Source organism: Lucilia sericata, unplaced genomic scaffold (genome assembly GCF_015586225.1).
Source record: "Lucilia sericata isolate MDLA Ls3-8-SP2 unplaced genomic scaffold, ASM1558622v1 Contig000202F_arrow, whole genome shotgun sequence".
In the NCBI taxonomy this organism is placed as follows: Eukaryota; Metazoa; Arthropoda; class Insecta; order Diptera; family Calliphoridae; genus Lucilia; species Lucilia sericata.
The window spans coordinates 484,173-502,257 of record NW_023994230.1 but is presented as its reverse complement, the minus strand read 5'-3'; the positions used below and the strand labels follow the sequence as shown (position 1 = coordinate 502,257).

Sequence of the window (18,085 nt, the reverse complement as noted above, 5' to 3'; positions counted from 1 at the left end):
TAGATAGTAAATACATTATTTAGGAAATCTGTAGAATATAAACTTACATATGATTTTATAAAATATATCAGATAAAATAAATTTCTCAATTTTGGCTCATAATTTTAGATTTATTTTTGATAGTTAAACAATATTTCGGAAGCCTTAATTATGTCTTGAAAACATACTTTTAGCATTAAAAAATATTACATATTTATATAGGTTATTGTCCATTTTTATAATTTATTTATATTATTTTTATTATTATCATTTTATTTGACGGTAGGCAATTTTGTTGTTGTTCAACTTTAAATTTTCTTATTAAAAATATTGTATTTAAAATGTAATTTAAATATAAACTGAAAAGATTAAACGCTAACTAAATTTACATTAATATTATCAGTTTATTTCAACAATGAACGTTTAACGAAATACATTTCTGAAGTATCAGTGAATCCGAGGAAAACTGATCTAGTTGTATTCTCCAAGAGATACAAGATTTCTCATTCCTTATCGAAGTTGAATTAACTCTCTCTGATAGTGTAACAGATGTGACCATTGTACTAAGTATATACTAAAATGAAACTTGAAAGTCCAGGTAAAAAATTTAGGGAGGACCTGGGTCATTAGGAAGAAGATTGCGAAATAGTTATTCGACATGTCTAGTGGACAGTGGAACCCTCAAAAAATCAACCTACAGCAATAGTATTTAAAACATTATTATATTGGTTGCTTGACGACCTTATCGCCAAACCATTGGCCCTCAGACTTGACGCTACTGGCATCTGGATGTCTAACCATATCGGTCATGCTTTTATTTTGGAATATATGACATATGTATATTCCCTTCAATATTTGTACGATATTACAATTTTTACCTGTTATTAGATGAGTATCTAATGTCTACACGACAGACATCTGGACTTGAGATGTCGAAGCATAAGAACCTAAAACTGCTCCTCATACTATGTCATTCAAATGTACCTGAAAATAATATAACGGACGATATGGAGAAACCTCGGCTCTAGCATAAACAAAAGGGGAAACCATACTCCTATCTTCTGCTATAAATTTCTTATGTATCGAAAACAAATAGTCAAAACTGATCACTTCCTTAATATCGAAACAGAACTGATCTCTCAATTATGGTCGCTAAACTTCAGCTCTACAGGGCACGAAATAGTTGGTGCACATGAAGAATAGATCTTCCCATTAAGGAGTAACTTAGGAGTTGCCATAACAAGGACGAAGAAGAGACATTTGTGAATTTTCCTTGACATCCAATTAGTCTTCTTCCTCTTTACTTCTATTCAACATCTTAGAAAAGACTACTCGACTTATATATTAGGCAACGACTAGACGATCTTAATGGTCGTTTTACAGATACAGCTCTACAAAGGGTTTTCCGAGTTGTATTTCAACTCAAGACATTGGAAAGTCTCATTGACTTACATATTAGGCAACGATTAGGTTTGTCAAGTAGTTAACATGCCTACCATATGATCGATCTACAGTGGCAGCACTTAACTTTGTCCGAGATATGGAAAATCGCCTGAACTTAAACTGTTAGACATAGAAGTTGCTTACAACAAGGTCTTACTAATCTGGGCGTTGAAGAGAATATCAACAACAATGTAGATATCTAGAATAGTTATAGCTAGTCTTGGTAGCAGCATTAAGTCCAAGCACGTGAACGAAGCATAACTGGATACTTATAGAGAGATACAAGTTATTGGTTATGCGAACGATGTTGTAAAACTGGTATCAGTAAGGTTTTCAGGCGTGATTGATTAACGCTTTGTTGCTATTCAATAACTGGACCATAAACAGTAGTCTATATAAGCAAAGCATAACTGGTACCAAAACCAAGCTTCGATTCGCCGCGATTATAGAACGACCAATTTCCCTTATGAAATAATGTTTAATATCTGGGAATTATCATAAATCATGGAAACTGAACATTCAAAACAGAGTCAAAAAAGCAACAGTTGCCTACGGTACCTTTCGTAAGGCATTCGTACATGACGTTGTCTGAACTATAGAGAAGGCACTTGACATAAAGGAGTATGTTATGGCATCTTTCTAGGACATATTCGTCGCATATGCTGACGACGTTGTGCTTCTTATTCAAGGGAAATTTCTTCGCACAATAAGTGAACTCAAGGAATCAGCCCTCAGCGTTCAATTATCAAGTGCCAGGGAAAACAGTCTGGGTGTCAACCAGGCGAAAACCAACAAAGTAGGATTGGGCCGCGAACACTATCCTAAGGGATGATTTGATCTCAATCTATCGCTCAAAGACAGAAAGGGGAATCTTCTCCGAAAAACTGAATCGGGAACTAAATTACGAAAATTCGACTATACATATAAATATACTTGGACAGCCTTGCATCAATCAAGGCTCTTAACTCCAATGTTATTAAGTCGAAATGTCTTCTCAATTGTATTCAATCATTGGCACAACTGACACAACATCATGTTGAGTTGATATGGGTTCCAGGACATGAGGGCATCCGGGGAAATGATATATCTGATGAATGCGCAACCAAAGTGTCATCCTTAGACTTAACCCTTGCACAAAGGGATATTCACACTCCCCTGGTGACCCCATTAAAAATAGATAGATGACTGGGCTTTGAGTAAGATGGAACTCAGGTGGTCAAATATCGAGACTGCTCTGGCCCACTCTGACAACGTATAGGACTAGAACTCTCTTGTCTCTTAGTAAAAACTCGATTAGGCTTCTAACGGGAATAATTACTGGGTACTGTATGATTGTATATATGTCAGAACGTATGGGCTACACACGTTATAGCTACTATAGATCTGTTTTGGACAACTTTAACGTTGTTGCAGTAGCAACTCCAGTGTACTAACTTTAGATTCTTTCTTCAAAATGCTGAAAATAGATGAAGTAATCTAGAATAGAGTAGAGGTGTCAAGTTGTTTCAATGAGTAATGCAGTAGGTAACTTATAGAGCGATATAGGCGGTATATATCGGAGTTGCTGGCAGTAGTTACTAGTTACTGGCGGCTTGCTCTCCACTTTAAACAGTTGCAATGACAGGGATGAAGATGTAATGGTTTTCCACCTTATCTGTAAAAGTCTGTCTTAGCTGTCAAGAAGATCTTGCTTAACTATGTGGTTCCAGACTTAATGACCTTTTTAAATACCTCACAGTAGTTCGTCCATGCCTTGGGATGGATCGATTTTATATTGAACTTTTACATGTTATCTCCCGCTTATGGCTAGAGACAGAATCCATTTCTTGGGTAATACAGTGTGAATAGCTTATGGATGTAAATGTCGTGCAAGTGGGTTGATACAGGATCCATTTTTGGCTTATACTAGTGGAACTTGTTATGTCCCGCTAGAGGGGAAGACATAGGGCCCAAATGCCGGCATATGATAACGATCGAAATCTCAATAGATTCTAAATGGCCCCGGATCCATTTTTGAGTATACAGTAGGACTAAATTATGGATTCAAGTGATTACTTATTCAAGTAGTTCTACTGCCTCTTCAATCTTAAGTACTTATATATTAAGCTGGGCAATTTGACAATGATTTTCAGTTAAAAGTGTAGAGCAGTTTAAAGCAGTTTTCACATTAGGAATCAGAGAGTCTAAATGTTTGTCTAGTGGCTTTCAAATTTTTTTTGTTGAAATAAAAAAATTAAAATTTTTAAATATATTTACAACATTATATTTAGTTTTATTAAGTTTTTAAAGCAAATTATTTAATAATATACAAAACTTAAAAATGTTATAAACTTAGATTTAATAGTTTTAGTTACGTTTTACTTCTCTTAAACTTAAAGTAGAAAATTATAAAAAACGAACCTAATTAAAGCTTAAGATTAAAACTTATAGTTTTAAAAAGCTTAAAGCTTAGTAAAAATTAATGTTATATTAATATTACTTACTTAATATATTTAAAAATAAATTTTAGTTTAAAACAAATGGAAAAAATGTTTTTTTTGCTAATGTTTTTAAAAAAGCTTACAAGGAAACAAATAGAAACAAAATGCTTTTTTTATTCTTTTAAGGTAAAAGCTTTTTTAAACTTAGTTGTAATTAGTTATATAATCAAGTGTAGTTATAATGTAGTATTTTCATGTAATTAATGTATGTAAAGTATGTATATAATTGATGTTGGTAAATGTATTTATGTAAATAGGCAAGTTTATAGTTTTTTTATTTGGAATTTCATTTAAATTTAATAGTTAATCACGAGTTTAAACTCAATGCTATTTTCAGTAGTAAGTAAGTGGATCTCTTGAATCGATGCCCAAATTTTCATCGGGACAATTTTTAAACATTTTCACTTTTAATGATTGATAGGGCAGTGGTTTACCTTCACTTAAATTGGCAGTTACATAAATTAAATATGTCTCTCCGGGCGTTAAATTGAACACAGTATCAGTTTCCAAAGGTAGGGGACTGCAAACAGGGTTTTATAAATAAAACAAATTCAGCAATAAATAACAAATAAAATTTGATTTCAAAAATTTATAATATTTATTTAAATGTTTAAAAATTTTAGAAAAACTATTTATTTCTTCCACATTTATACCCTCAACTGCTTTTGTCATATTTATTTAACAAATACTTACTTTTTAGCTTTTTTAGGACATTTTATCGAATGAAATTGTTCATGTTTCATAATACGTTTGCCAAAATCCATACAATAATTTGTATAATCGATCGAACTGCGATTACGTTGCGGTAAATTTAGCACAATTATGCAGTAACTGTTCCCATACACACGTAAGCATTTATTTATGCACAAGCATTGTTGCAAATCCAGGCCACACACATATGGATAGAGTACATTACACACGAACACACACACACACAGTTTAGTCAGAATAGTTAAAATTTGTCATCAATATCCGAGGAACGACATCATTGAATTTTCATAAATTTCATATTCACATTTTAAAATGTGTATGCCACATATTGTTGTTGTTGTTGTTTTTTATGATACATGTAAGAAGAGAGAAAGAGAGAGAGAGAAAAATATTTGAAACTTTATTGTAGATTTCGGTACCCTACACCATATAGTTTAGCTGAGAAATAATAGTCCTACACCCACTCTGTTAGAATACTATTCTATTCAGAAACAATATTTTCAAGGCCCAATAGGGTTAAGGTCCTTCTCTACATCTTCAGAACATTTCGAAAACCTAGGTTCTATTTTTCTTTTCATCGATCATGTTGGATAATGTGTCCAGGACCATCGCTTAGTTAGTATTTTTATTTCTCTGAATGGCTTCATGCTCTGGAACCGATATCAGTATCGTCTGAGTTCTGACAGGTACTAATAATGCTTCTTAAAAGATGTTTCGATTTCAAGTAATAGTAGTCTGATGTAGATCAAAAGGAAACCCCTAATCCAGTACACTTAAATAGTTTCATCCCAGAAGTTAGTGATTGCATCCCCGTCTTTTCTAACAGATGTGTAAGGTCCTGTCAAAGCCTGGCTTATAAATACTAAATTTAAACCTAAATAGATTTTGTAATAAGAATCGGACTCAGAGTGTCTTGTTAACAATGACGTCGACTATTATGTCCAGGCTGGCAAGAGGGTGTCGAGTTCATATAATAAGTTAGTCACCATTTCTATGAGAATAATATAAGATACCAAGCGTCTTAATCATTCGACTCTCCACATTACGTTATGTTAAGAAGTTTGATGGAACAAATTGGCGAAATTCCACTCGGTGTACACTGAGGTCCCTTGTGATTCCTTTCAAAGAAATCGAAGAATCAAGACTAGAGAAGAAGTAAGAAAACGTAGAGAACAGAACCAGGCTGAGCCCCAAGTAATTCTACCTGGATCCTGAAAATAAATTGTCTGAGACTCCGAATGAAGAAAAAAATAAGTCGAAGAAACGGGTAATTCGTGCTCTGAAACCGATATCAATGTCGTCTGATATGATATCGATGTGAAAAAACGTTTAAATCTCAGATAATAAGTAGTCCGATATAGGTTAAAAGGAAATACTCGAACCAGTACACTAAAATATAGATCGATTCATCCCAACACTAGCTTGGGCGTCCCAATATTTTCTTACTGATGTCGAAGGTCTTGTCAAAGCTTCCCGTTAGAACTATATACATAATCCGTCTGTTACCTCAAATAAAGCCTTATCGGTACCATAACCAACGCTGTTATATCATGAAACATCGGGCAATCTGAGTCTGTCCAGACTGGCTAGAGGCGTCGACCTTATAGATTAAGTTGGTTACCATATCTTTGCGAAGAACAAAGAGGGTAATGAACGAAAGTGCTGTAACTCCACACGGAGTTCACAGAGGTCTATTGTGATTTCATTCAAAGAAATAAAAGAGTCAAGAATAGAGAATAATTATCTGAAAAGACGTCTCAATCTCAGATAATAAGTAGTCAGCATCCCAATCTTTTCTTGCTGATGTGAAAGGTCCTGTCAAAGCTTGTCGTAAGAACTACAAACATAATCTCAAATAAAGCCTTATCGGTACTATAACCAACAGCGTTCATATCATAATTAGCAAATACATAGAGTATTATGTCCAGACTGGCTAGAGGCGTCGACCTTATAGATTAAGTTGGTTACCATATCTTTGCGAAGAACAAAGAGGGTTATGAACGAAAGTGCTGTAACTCCACACGGAGTTCACAGAGGTCTATTGTGATTTCATTCAAAGAAATAAAAGAGTCAAGAATAGAGAATAATTATCTGAAAAGACGTCTCAATCTCAGATAATAAGTAGTCAGCATCCCAATCTTTTCTTACTGATGTGGAAGATCCTGTCAAACCTTGTCGTAAGAACTATAAACATAATATCAAATAAAGCCTTATCGGTACCATAACCAAACAGCGTTTATATCATAAAACATCGGGCAATCTGAGTCTAATTAGAAAATACGTCGAGTATTATGTTCAGACTCGCAAGTGGGCGTCGATCTCATAGATTAAGTTGATCTATCCGAAGAACAGAATGTATAAATCGTCTTTATCATTCGTCTTTCCACACTACGTTAAAAGGGTATCAGAGGGTATCAGAGGGTATCAGAGGGTTAGAGTTATAAGACTACTTCTATCTAGTCCAATAAGTATCCTGGTTTCTTTCGCATCAAGATACTGTTCAATACATTCTACTATTCCAGGACTGATTGATAATATTGCGGTATATTTCCGTTATACACCGTATATCAATCGTCGAGAATCTGATGGACCCTTCTATGTATGTCGAGAGCATAAAGGACCGGAGTCTACGGTCACTATCCACCTAGGATCCATCGGTAAATACTGCACTCGATTCCAACAGTTAATCAAATCCAAGCTAATCGTCCCTAGTTGGAAATTCTAGTAATGTTGTAATCCCCAAATCGAAAGTCGTTTTATTACTTGATCTGTGTATATGGGATATAACATCGTGCAAATATATGCGACCATTTCTGTGATGATTGGTCCACAATTTCCTCTAATTTTTATACAAAAAATTAATCATTTTTTTAATTTCTTCACAATTTGCTTTATATCTAATCTGATGCCCCATTTAGGGCTTTCTACTGGTTTAACTAGTGTTCTGGTCTATCAGGTAAAGAAGCATACAGCAGGCTCGATATTGGCCTAGGTGCATATCTTCGGATCTGATGTAGATTACTTTCATATTAGTTTTCAGACCCGATCATTTTATGACCTGTTAGGTGTGGGCTATTACATTGGGCCCGATTTTAATTTCTCATTTGGTTCAACTAAAATTTTTTACCTCATAGTTCGAATTTCCGGTGCGCTAAACCAGGCGATTTTTGTTGATCGACATCTTGTTCGTACTTCGAACACGGTAATATTTTCAGGTAATTCAGGTAATTGACTAAATACTTTATTTGTAGTAACAGCGAGCTGGAGTAATAAATTAAAAGTACAAATTATTTCAAATGAAATGGTTCGGAAAATTAGAACAAGTGAGAATAGGAAATATTTCACCGATTATAGTTCATTTTTACAAACGTAATTATCACTTACCGCAACTTTGTTTGCTCGTAAAACTTCATCATCATTACTGGGCTTAAAACGAATCATATAACGTTCGCCTTCGCTCACCGGAGACATTGTTAAATAGGTCGGTCTATAGATGTTACTAAAGGTACCCACTAGTTTTCGTTGTTTTAAAATTTTGGCATCTACTTCACTGCCACCGCAGGGTAAAACTAAATAGCGCAAATTTTGATTTGGCTCATAGGAGGGAATCTGTAAATAATAAATAATCTGAAAGTTAGTTTAGGAAAGGAAACTATATCTTTCGAAAGCATGCATAATTTCAATTCCAAAACAATAACATTAATAGTTAACTAAAACAATAGAAATATGTGTATTTGTGTTTTTGAGAAGTAAAGAAAATTTTTTAAAATTTTTATTTGCAATTCCATACCAAGCCAATAGCCAACAAATTATAAACTCAAAAACTGTATTTACCTTAAAACTAAATACCTGAACACCATGCATTCCCGAAATTTTCACTATATTTAAATTGTTAGCTCTCAGAACGGCTGGGTGTGTGCGATTAAAGTGCATGGTCGAGGATGCAATGTGAAATGTGAGATTTTGTCGTTTCGTATGAACACCAAAGATATCTAAATAGTAAATGTAGTTGGGAGCCAAGCCTCGTATTAATTGTTGAGTACGACTGCCAGTGCAAATTACATTTGTTATGTGGGGTGCTAAAATGGTTTAAGGGATGAGAGTGAGAGAGTAAAGATATACATTTTAATAGAATTAGTGAATACATATTTTGGACTGATTGGTATCAATTCGTGGAGAATTTTTAACATTTGCTCCCACGCTTAATTAGTTTAGGTTACTCGGAACGCTCGAAATTTTGCTAGCAGGCCATTTGGCCTATCGTGAATTCCGTGTTCCCCAAGGACTTCATACTTACTTATTCGTTGAGATTTATGAACGAATTTCCTATGGAGGCACTCGCCTAATATGTAAAGTACGACAATCAACAAACTAACTAACTAACTAACTAACTAACTAACTAACTACTAACTAACTAACTAACTAACTAACTAACTAACTAACTAACTAACTAACTAACTAACTAACTAACTAACTAACTAACTAACTAACTAACTAACTAACTAACTAACTAACTAACTAACTAACTAACTAACTAACTAACTAACTAACTAACTAACTAACTAACTACTAACTAACTAACTACTAACTAACTAACTAACTAACTAACTAACTAACTAACTAACTAACTAACTAACTAACTAACTAACTAACTAACTAACTAACTAACTAACTAACTACTAACTAACTACTAACTAACTAACTAACTAACTAACTAACTAACTAACTAACTAACTAACTAACTAACTAACTAACTACTAACTAACTAACTAACTAACTAACTAACTAACTAACTAACTAACTACTAACTAACTAACTAACTAACTAACTAACTAACTACTAACTAACTAACTAACTAACTAACTAACTAACTACTAACTAACTACTAACTAACTAACTAACTAACTAACTAACTAACTAACTAACTAACTAACTAACTACTAACTAACTAACTAACTAACTAACTAACTAACTAACTAACTAACTAACTAACTAACTAACTAACTAACTAACTAACTACTAACTAACTAACTAACTAACTAACTAACTAACTAACTACTAACTAACTAACTAACTAACTAACTAACTAACTAACTAACTAACTAACTAACTAACTAACTAACTAACTAACTAACTAACTAACTAACTACTAACTAACTAACTAACTAACTAACTAACTAACTAACTAACTAACTAACTAACTAACTAACTAACTAACTAACTAACTAACTAACTAACTAACTAACTAACTAACTAACTAACTAACTAACTACTAACTAACTACTAACTAACTAACTAACTAACTAACTAACTACTAACTAACTAACTAACTAACTAACTACTACTAACTACTAACTAACTAACTAACTAACTAACTAACTAACTAACTAACTAACGAACTACTAACTAACTAACTAACTAACTACTAACTAACTAACTAACTAACTAACTAACTAACTAACTAACTAACTAACTAACTAACTACTAACTAACTAACTAACTAACTAACTAACTAACTAACTACTAACTAACTAACTAACTAACTACTAACTAACTAACTAACTAACTAACTAACTAACTAACTAACTAACTAACTAACTAACTAACTAACTAACTAACTAACTAACTAACTAACTAACTAACTAACTAACTAACTAACTAACTAACTAACTAACTAACTAACTAACTAACTAACTAACTAACTAACTAACTAACTAACTAACTAACTAACTACTAACTACTAACTAACTAACTAACTAACTAACTAACTAACTAACTAACTAACTAACTAACTAACTAACTAACTAACTAACTAACTAACTAACTAACTACTAACTAACTAACTAACTAACTAACTAACTAACTAACTAACTAACTAACTAACTAACTAACTAACTAACTAACTAACTTACTAACTAACTAACTAACTAACTACTAACTAACTAACTAACTAACTACTAACAACTAACTAACTAACTAACTAACTAACTAACTAACTAACTAACTAACTAACTAACTAAACTAACTAACTAACTAACTAACTAACTAACTAACTAACTAACTAACTAACTAACTATACTAACTACTACTAACTACTAACTAACTATAACTAACTAACTAACTAACTAACTAACTAACTAACTACTAACTAACTTACTAACTAACTAACTAACTACTAACTAACTAAACAAACTAACTAACTAACTAACTAACTAACTAACTAACTAACTAACTAACTAACTACTAACTAACTAACTAACTACTAACTAACTAACTAACTAACTAACTAACTAACTAACTAACTATAACTAACTACTAACTAACTAACTAACTACTAACTAACTAACTAACGTAACTAACGAACAAACTAACTAACTACTAACAAACTAACAAACTACTAACTAACTTACACTAAACTAACTAACTAACTAACGAACTAACCTAACTAACTAACTACTAACTAACTAACTAACTAACTAACTACTAACTAACTAAGTAACTAAACTAACTAACTAACTAACTAACTAACTAACTACTACAACTAACTACTAACTAACTAACTAACTACTAACTACTAACTAACTAACTAACTAACTAACTAACTAACTAACTACTAACTAACTAACTAACTAACTAACTACTAACTAACACTAACTACTAACTAACTAACTAACTAACTAACTAACTACTAACTAACTACTAACAAACAACTAACTAACTAACAAACTAACAACTAACTAACTAACTAACTAACTAACTAACTAACTACTAACTAACTAACTAACTAACTAACTAACTAACTAACTAACTACTAACTAACTAAGTAACTAACTAACTAACTAACTACTAACTAACTAACTAACTAACTACTAACTAACTACTAACTAACTACTAACTAACTAACTAACTAACTAACTAACTAACTAAGTAACTAACTAACTAACTAACTAACTAACTTTTACTTAGTCTTTTAATGGATACCACTAGATGGCCGTCTCTACAAGGAGTGGTCAAAAAAAGTGAGAAAGAGGCAACTTTTCCAGGTCTAGGAATAACATATTTTTTTCTTGTAGGCTACTACACTCTTACCATAAGGACCCACGTTACGCTAGATCTTAACCTGGTACCAATACGCTCCATATTTTGACTTGCAGGTAAAACCTAATTATATAACACTTTGGAATGTCAGTCATGGCTTTCGTGATTCGGATTGAGATCAATAACATATATTTCTTAGTAACATTGAGCTCTTAAACGACGTTTGTAAAGATAGGTCTACTATAGATACGGGTTCATAATACAATCTGCCATAGTTTTTATAACTGTCGATATCGTGGGATTCGATTCATATTTATCTCAAGATCAAAATAATTTGTATAGCTAATCATATGGTCTGACTATCTTACCAATCTTTTTAGCCCTTTCCGGGGGTCTAGAAAATATCGTCTCTATTGTAGCTGCCGGCTGACAATTTGCTGTTAAACTGCGGCGATTTGTAAAGGGTGAAGACATTGAGGTTAGATACTCCTCAACCGCTTGACAGAAATCCAAATGAGCATTTTTCGTACTGACTACCAAACAATAATTGACGGCATGAAAATCAAATTTACTAAAAACGCAAATAAAGAAAATAAATAAAAATATTTGTCATAAACAAATTGCAGTTAAATTAAAGCCAGACCCACCTTTTATCCCATTTAACAATCATTTGTCGTTTTCTTACACGATTTTGACTACGTATACTAATACGATGTGTACGATTCAATAGTGGCCAATTGGCCTGAGGATGTAAAGCTGTAGCCTCTATTTTTACAGAACCTCTATGGCGTGCTTGCACAAAAATATCATATTGGCCTCGTAGAGCACAAGTCAAGACCACAGAACGTTGGTCGATTTTAACGGCTCGCAATAAATTTGCTGTTTAAAGCAAAAATTTTGAACGATATTATAATGAAGTCATTCATTCGTTATAGTCATTTATTTGTTCATTTAAGTTTTTCCCATTAAGTATGCCAGTCGTAATTATCCAGAATGAAAAAAAATAATGCAAAAATGGGGAAACAATTTGTTTGGGTTTTATAAAGTTGTAGTTAATATTTTATATTATTTTTTGTATAATTATTTCAATTTGGACTTCTTTGGCCAATAAATGTTTGAGTGAATGGCTACTTACCCGTTTGATTAAAATATATTTTACGTGCCACAATTTGTGAGAAATTTATATTTAAGGGAGCCGATGAATTCAAATGTAATACAAATCTGAAAATAAAACGAAAGAAAATTATGATTTTTATTTAAGAATTTATTTACTGGAAATAATGCTATAAAATGGTCGGTAGGAATATTTTTAATATAAAATGTTTGTTAGACATTTCCATCTATATCTAGGAGGCCTGTTGTGATTGCCCTAAAATAATCCCTTCCCTATTTTGTTCTGTATTATAATTACCCTCAACTCGTCCTTTTAAAGCAACTGCCTCTTATTCCTATCGGCCTTACTGCTTTAACCAATCTTTATTGCCTGTATAATTCATCAAAAGAAAGCCCAAAAAACCAGGATATTATTACTCATGTTGTAAATTATAAAATATAGTATATTTTTAACCACTTAATTATACCGGAAATTTGTATGCCTTAATGCATTTCTACTTATGACTGCAGCCAATTAACTTGTTGAATTTCGTTCTTTTATTCTTGTTATGAAAAGAAAACTCATTTTTTTTACAATAATTTTTCAAATAATTTATGCCCCACATAATTTATTCAAATGAATTATTGTGAAGAAAATTTAAGAAAATATTGCGTAAAATTTTAACTCCAGCCACACTTTTAAATGCAGATACAAGTAGGTATTGACATTGCACTATGGCAAGTGGTTGGGGAAATTTAAAAATGTATGCTGTTAGCTTAAAAGGAAAGTCCTTGCAGCTTAAATCTAATAATGCTTAGATTAATCTTAACGCTAATTATAACACAACATCAAAAATATGTTTATATGTATATGTAGTACCTATATCGAAACATTACTATTATACTCTCATCTAAGTATGTTTTCTCGTCTATAGTTTAGATTAGTTACCTGGTCTCGCTTAAGTCTAGCCTACAGTCAATGGAAGTTTATTGTTTAGTTTACAACTAGTTTGTAGTCTAGTCTATAGTCCAGTTTATAACTAGTTTATAGTCTATTCTATAGTCTATTCTTAGTCCTTCTTTAGTCATCTTGTTAGTCTATTCTTAGTTCTATTCTGTAGTTCTATTCTGTAGTCTCTTCTCTAGTCTAGTCTATAGTCTAGTCTATAGTTGTCTATAGTCTAGTCTATAGTCTAGTCTATAGTAGTCATAGTCTGTATAGTCTAGGTCTATAGTCTAGTCTATAGTCTAGCTCTATAGGTCTAGTCTATAGTCTAGTTATAGTCTAGGTCTATAGTCTAGTCTATAGTCTTAGTCTATAGTCTAGTCTGTAGTCTAGTTCTATGCGTTAGTCTAAGTTTAGTCTAGGTAGTATAGTCTAGTCTCTAGTCTAGTCTATAGTCTAGTTTATAGCTTAGTCTTATAGTCTAGTCTATAGTCTAGTCTATAGTCTAGTCTATAGTCTAGTCTATAGTTCAGTCTATAGTCTAGTCTATCGTCTAGTCTAAGTTAGTCTAGTCTATAGTCTAGTCTATAAGTCTAGGTCTATAGTCTAGTCTATAGTATCTAGTCTATAGTCTAGTCTATAGTCTAGTCTATAGTCTAGTCTATAGTCTAGTCTATAGTCTAGTCTATAGTCTAGTCTATAGTCTAGTCTATAGTCTAGTCTATAGTCTAGTCTATAGTCTAGTCTATAGTCTAGTCTATAGTCTAGTCTATAGTCTAGTCTATAGTCTAGTCTATAGTCTAGTCTATAGTCTAGTCTATAGTCTAGTCTATAGTCTAGTCTATAGTCTAGTCTATAGTCTAGTCAATAGTCTAGTCTATAGTCTAGTCTATAGTCTAGTCTATAGTCTAGTCTAGTCTATAGTCTAGTCTATAGTCTAGTCTATAGTCTAGTCTATAGTCTAGTCTATAGTCTAGTCTATAGTCTAGTCTATAGTCTAGTCTATAGTCTAGTCTATAGACTAGTGTATAGTCTAGTCTATAGTCTAGTCTATAGTCTAGTCTATAGTCTAGTCTATAGTCTAGTCTATAGTCTAGTCTATAGTCTAGTCTATAGTCTAGTCTATAGTCTAGTCTATAGTCTAGTCTATAGTCTAGTCTATAGTCTAGTCTATAGTCTAGTCTATAGTCTAGTCTATAGTCTAGTCTATAGTCTAGTCTATAGTCTAGTCTATAGTCTAGTCTATAGTCTAGTCTATAGTCTAGTCTATAGTCTAGTCTATAGTCTAGTCTATAGTCTAGTCTATAGTCTAGTCTATAGTCTAGTCTATAGTCTAGTCTATAGTCTAGTCTATAGTCTAGTCTATAGTCTAGTCTATAGTCTAGTCTATAGTCTAGTCTATAGTCTAGTCTATAGTCTAGTCTATAGTCTAGTCTATAGTCTAGTCTATAGTCTAGTCTATAGTCTAGTCTATAGTCTAGTCTATAGTCTAGTCTATAGTCTAGTCTATAGTCTAGTCTATAGTCTAGTCTATAGTCTAGTCTATAGTCTAGTCTATAGTCTAGTCTATAGTCTAGTCTATAGTCTAGTCTATAGTCTAGTCTATAGTCTAGTCTAGTCTAGTCTATAGTCTAGTCTATAGTCTAGCCTATAGTCTAGTCTATAGTCTAGTCTATAGTCTAGTCTATAGTCTAGTCTATAGTGTAGTCATATCTAGTCTATAGTCTAGTCTATAGTCTAGTCTATAGTCTAGCCTATAGTCTAGTCTATAGTCTAGCCTATAGTCTAGTCTATAGTCTAGTCTATAGTCTAGTCTATAGTCTAGTCTATAGTCTAGTCTATAGTCTAGTCAATAGTCTAGTCTATAGTCTAGTCTATAGTCTAGTCTATAGTCTAGTCTATAGTCTAGTCTATAGTCTAGTCTATAGTCTAGTCTATAGACTAGTCTATAGTCTAGTCTATAGTCTAGTCTATAGTCTAGTCTATAGTCTAGTCTATAGTCTAGTCTATAGACTAGTCTATAGTCTAGTCTATAGTCTAGTCTATAGTCTAGTCTATAGTCTAGTCTATAGTCTAGTCTATAGTCTAGTCTATAGTCTAGTCTATAGTCTAGTCTATAGTCTAGTCTATAGTCTAGTCTATAGTCTAGTCTATAGTCTAGTCTATAGTCTAGTCTATAGTCTAGTCTATAGTCTAGTCTATAGTCTAGTCTATAGTCTAGTCAATAGTCTAGTCTATAGTCTAGTCTATAGTCTAGTCTATAGTCTAGTCTAGTCTAGTCTAGTCTAGTCTATAGTCTAGTCTATAGTCTAGTCTATAGTCTAGTCTATAGTCTAGTCTATAGTCTAGTCTATAGTCTAGTCTATAGACTAGTGTATAGTCTAGTCTATAGTCTAGTCTATAGTCTAGTCTATAGTCTAGTCTATAGTCTAGTCTATAGTCTAGTCTATAGTCTAGTCTATAGTCTAGTCTATAGTCTAGTCTATAGTCTAGTCTATAGTCTAGTCTATAGTCTAGTCTATAGTCTAGTCTATAGTCTAGTCTATAGTCTAGTCTATAGTCTAGTCTATAGTCTAGTCTATAGTCTAGTCTATAGTCTAGTCTATAGTCTAGTCTATAGTCTAGTCTATAGTCTAGTCTATAGTCTAGTCTATAGTCTAGTCTATAGTCTAGTCTAGTCTAGTCTATAGTCTAGTCTATAGTCTAGTCTATAGTCTAGTCTATAGTCTAGTCTATAGTCTAGTCTATAGTCTAGTCTATAGTCTAGTCTATAGTCTAGTCTATAGTCTAGTCTATAGTCTAGTCTATAGTCTAGTCTATAGTCTAGTCTATAGTCTAGTCTATAGTCTAGTCTATAGTCTAGTCTATAGTCTAGTCTATAGTCTAGTCTATAGTCTAGTCTAGTCTAGTCTATAGTCTAGTCTATAGTCTAGTCTAGTCTAGTCTATAGTCTAGTCTATAGTCTAGCCTATAGTCTAGTCTATAGTCTAGTCTATAGTCTAGTCTATAGTCTAGTCTATAGTCTAGTCTTAGTCTAGTCTATAGTCTAGTCTATAGTCTAGTCTATAGTCTAGTCTATAGTCTAGTCTATAGTCTAGTCTATAGTCTAGTCTATAGTCTAGTCTATAGTCTAGTCTATAGTCTAGTCTATAGTCTAGTCTATAGTCTAGTCTATAGTCTAGTCTATAGTCTAGTCTATAGTCTAGTCTATAGTCTAGTCTATAGTCTAGTCTATAGTCTAGTCTATAGACTAGTCTATAGTCTAGTCTATAGTCTAGTCTATAGTCTAGTCTATAGTCTAGTCTATAGTCTAGTCTATAGTCTAGTCTATAGTCTAGTCTATAGACTAGTCTATAGTCTAGTCTATAGTCTAGTCTATAGTCTAGTCTATAGTCTAGTCTATAGTCTAGTCTATAGTCTAGTCTATAGTCTAGTCTATAGTCTAGTCTATAGTCTAGTCTATAGTCTAGTCTATAGTCTAGTCTATAGATAGTGTATAGTCTAGTCTATAGTCTAGTCTATAGTCTAGTCTATAGTCTAGTCTATAGTCTAGTCTATAGTCTAGTTTATAGTCTAGTCTATAGTCTAGTCTATAGTCTAGTCTATAGTCTAGTCTATAGTCTAGTCTATAGTCTAGTCTATAGACTAGTGTATAGTCTAGTCTATAGTCTAGTCTATAGTCTAGTCTATAGTCTAGTCTATAGTCTAGTCTATAGTCTAGTCTATAGTCTAGTCTATAGACTAGTCTACAGTCTAGTCTATAGTCTAGTCTATAGTCTAGTCTATAGTCTAGTCTATAGTCTAGTCTATAGTCTAGTCTATAGTCTAGTCTATAGTCTAGTCTATAGTCTAGTCTATAGTCTAGTCTATAGTCGAGTCTATAGACTAGTGTATAGTCTAGTCTATAGTCTAGTGTATAGTCTAGTCTATAGTCTAGTCTATAGTCTAGTCTATAGTCTAGTGTATAGTCTAGTCTATAGTCTAGTCTATAGTCTAGTCTATAGTCTAGTCTATAGTCTAGTCTATAGTCTAGTCTATAGTCTAGTCTATAGTCTAGTCTATAGTCTAGCCTATAGTCTAGTCTATAGTCTAGTCTATAGTCTAGTCTATAGTCTAGTCTATAGTCTAGTCTATAGTCTAGTCTATAGTCTAGTCTATAGACTAGTGTATAGTCTAGTCTATAGTCTAGTCTATAGTCTAGTCTATAGTCTAGTGTATAGTCTAGTCTATAGTCTAGTGTATAGTCTAGTCTATAGTCTAGTCTATAGTCTAGTCTATAGTCTAGTCTATAGTCTAGTCTATAGTCTAGTCTATAGTCTAGTCTATAGTCTAGTCTATAGTCTAGTCTATAGTCTAGTCTATAGTCTAGTCTATAGTCTAGTCTAGTCTATAGTCT

The 18,085-nt window shown here is 32.5% G+C and overlaps 1 protein-coding gene across 1 annotated transcript in view; it reads right to left on the bottom strand.

The window, feature by feature from the left end:
* Positions 1-3,672: 3,672 nt before the first annotated feature.
* LOC119601966 overlaps positions 3,673-18,085 on the bottom strand; it is an 86,384-nt gene continuing 71,971 nt past the window's right edge. Inside the window, exons 3-10 of the mRNA XM_037953271.1 lie at positions 12,787-12,872; positions 12,299-12,530; positions 12,020-12,222; positions 8,448-8,692; positions 7,998-8,222; positions 7,741-7,874; positions 4,596-4,733; positions 3,673-4,422 (exon numbers count right to left, since the gene is read on the bottom strand). Of these exons, the coding sequence (XP_037809199.1) occupies positions 4,236-4,422; positions 4,596-4,733; positions 7,741-7,874; positions 7,998-8,222; positions 8,448-8,692; positions 12,020-12,222; positions 12,299-12,530; positions 12,787-12,872 (1,450 nt within the window). The 3' untranslated portion in view covers positions 3,673-4,235. The remainder of the gene's footprint in view (positions 4,423-4,595; positions 4,734-7,740; positions 7,875-7,997; positions 8,223-8,447; positions 8,693-12,019; positions 12,223-12,298; positions 12,531-12,786; positions 12,873-18,085) is intronic.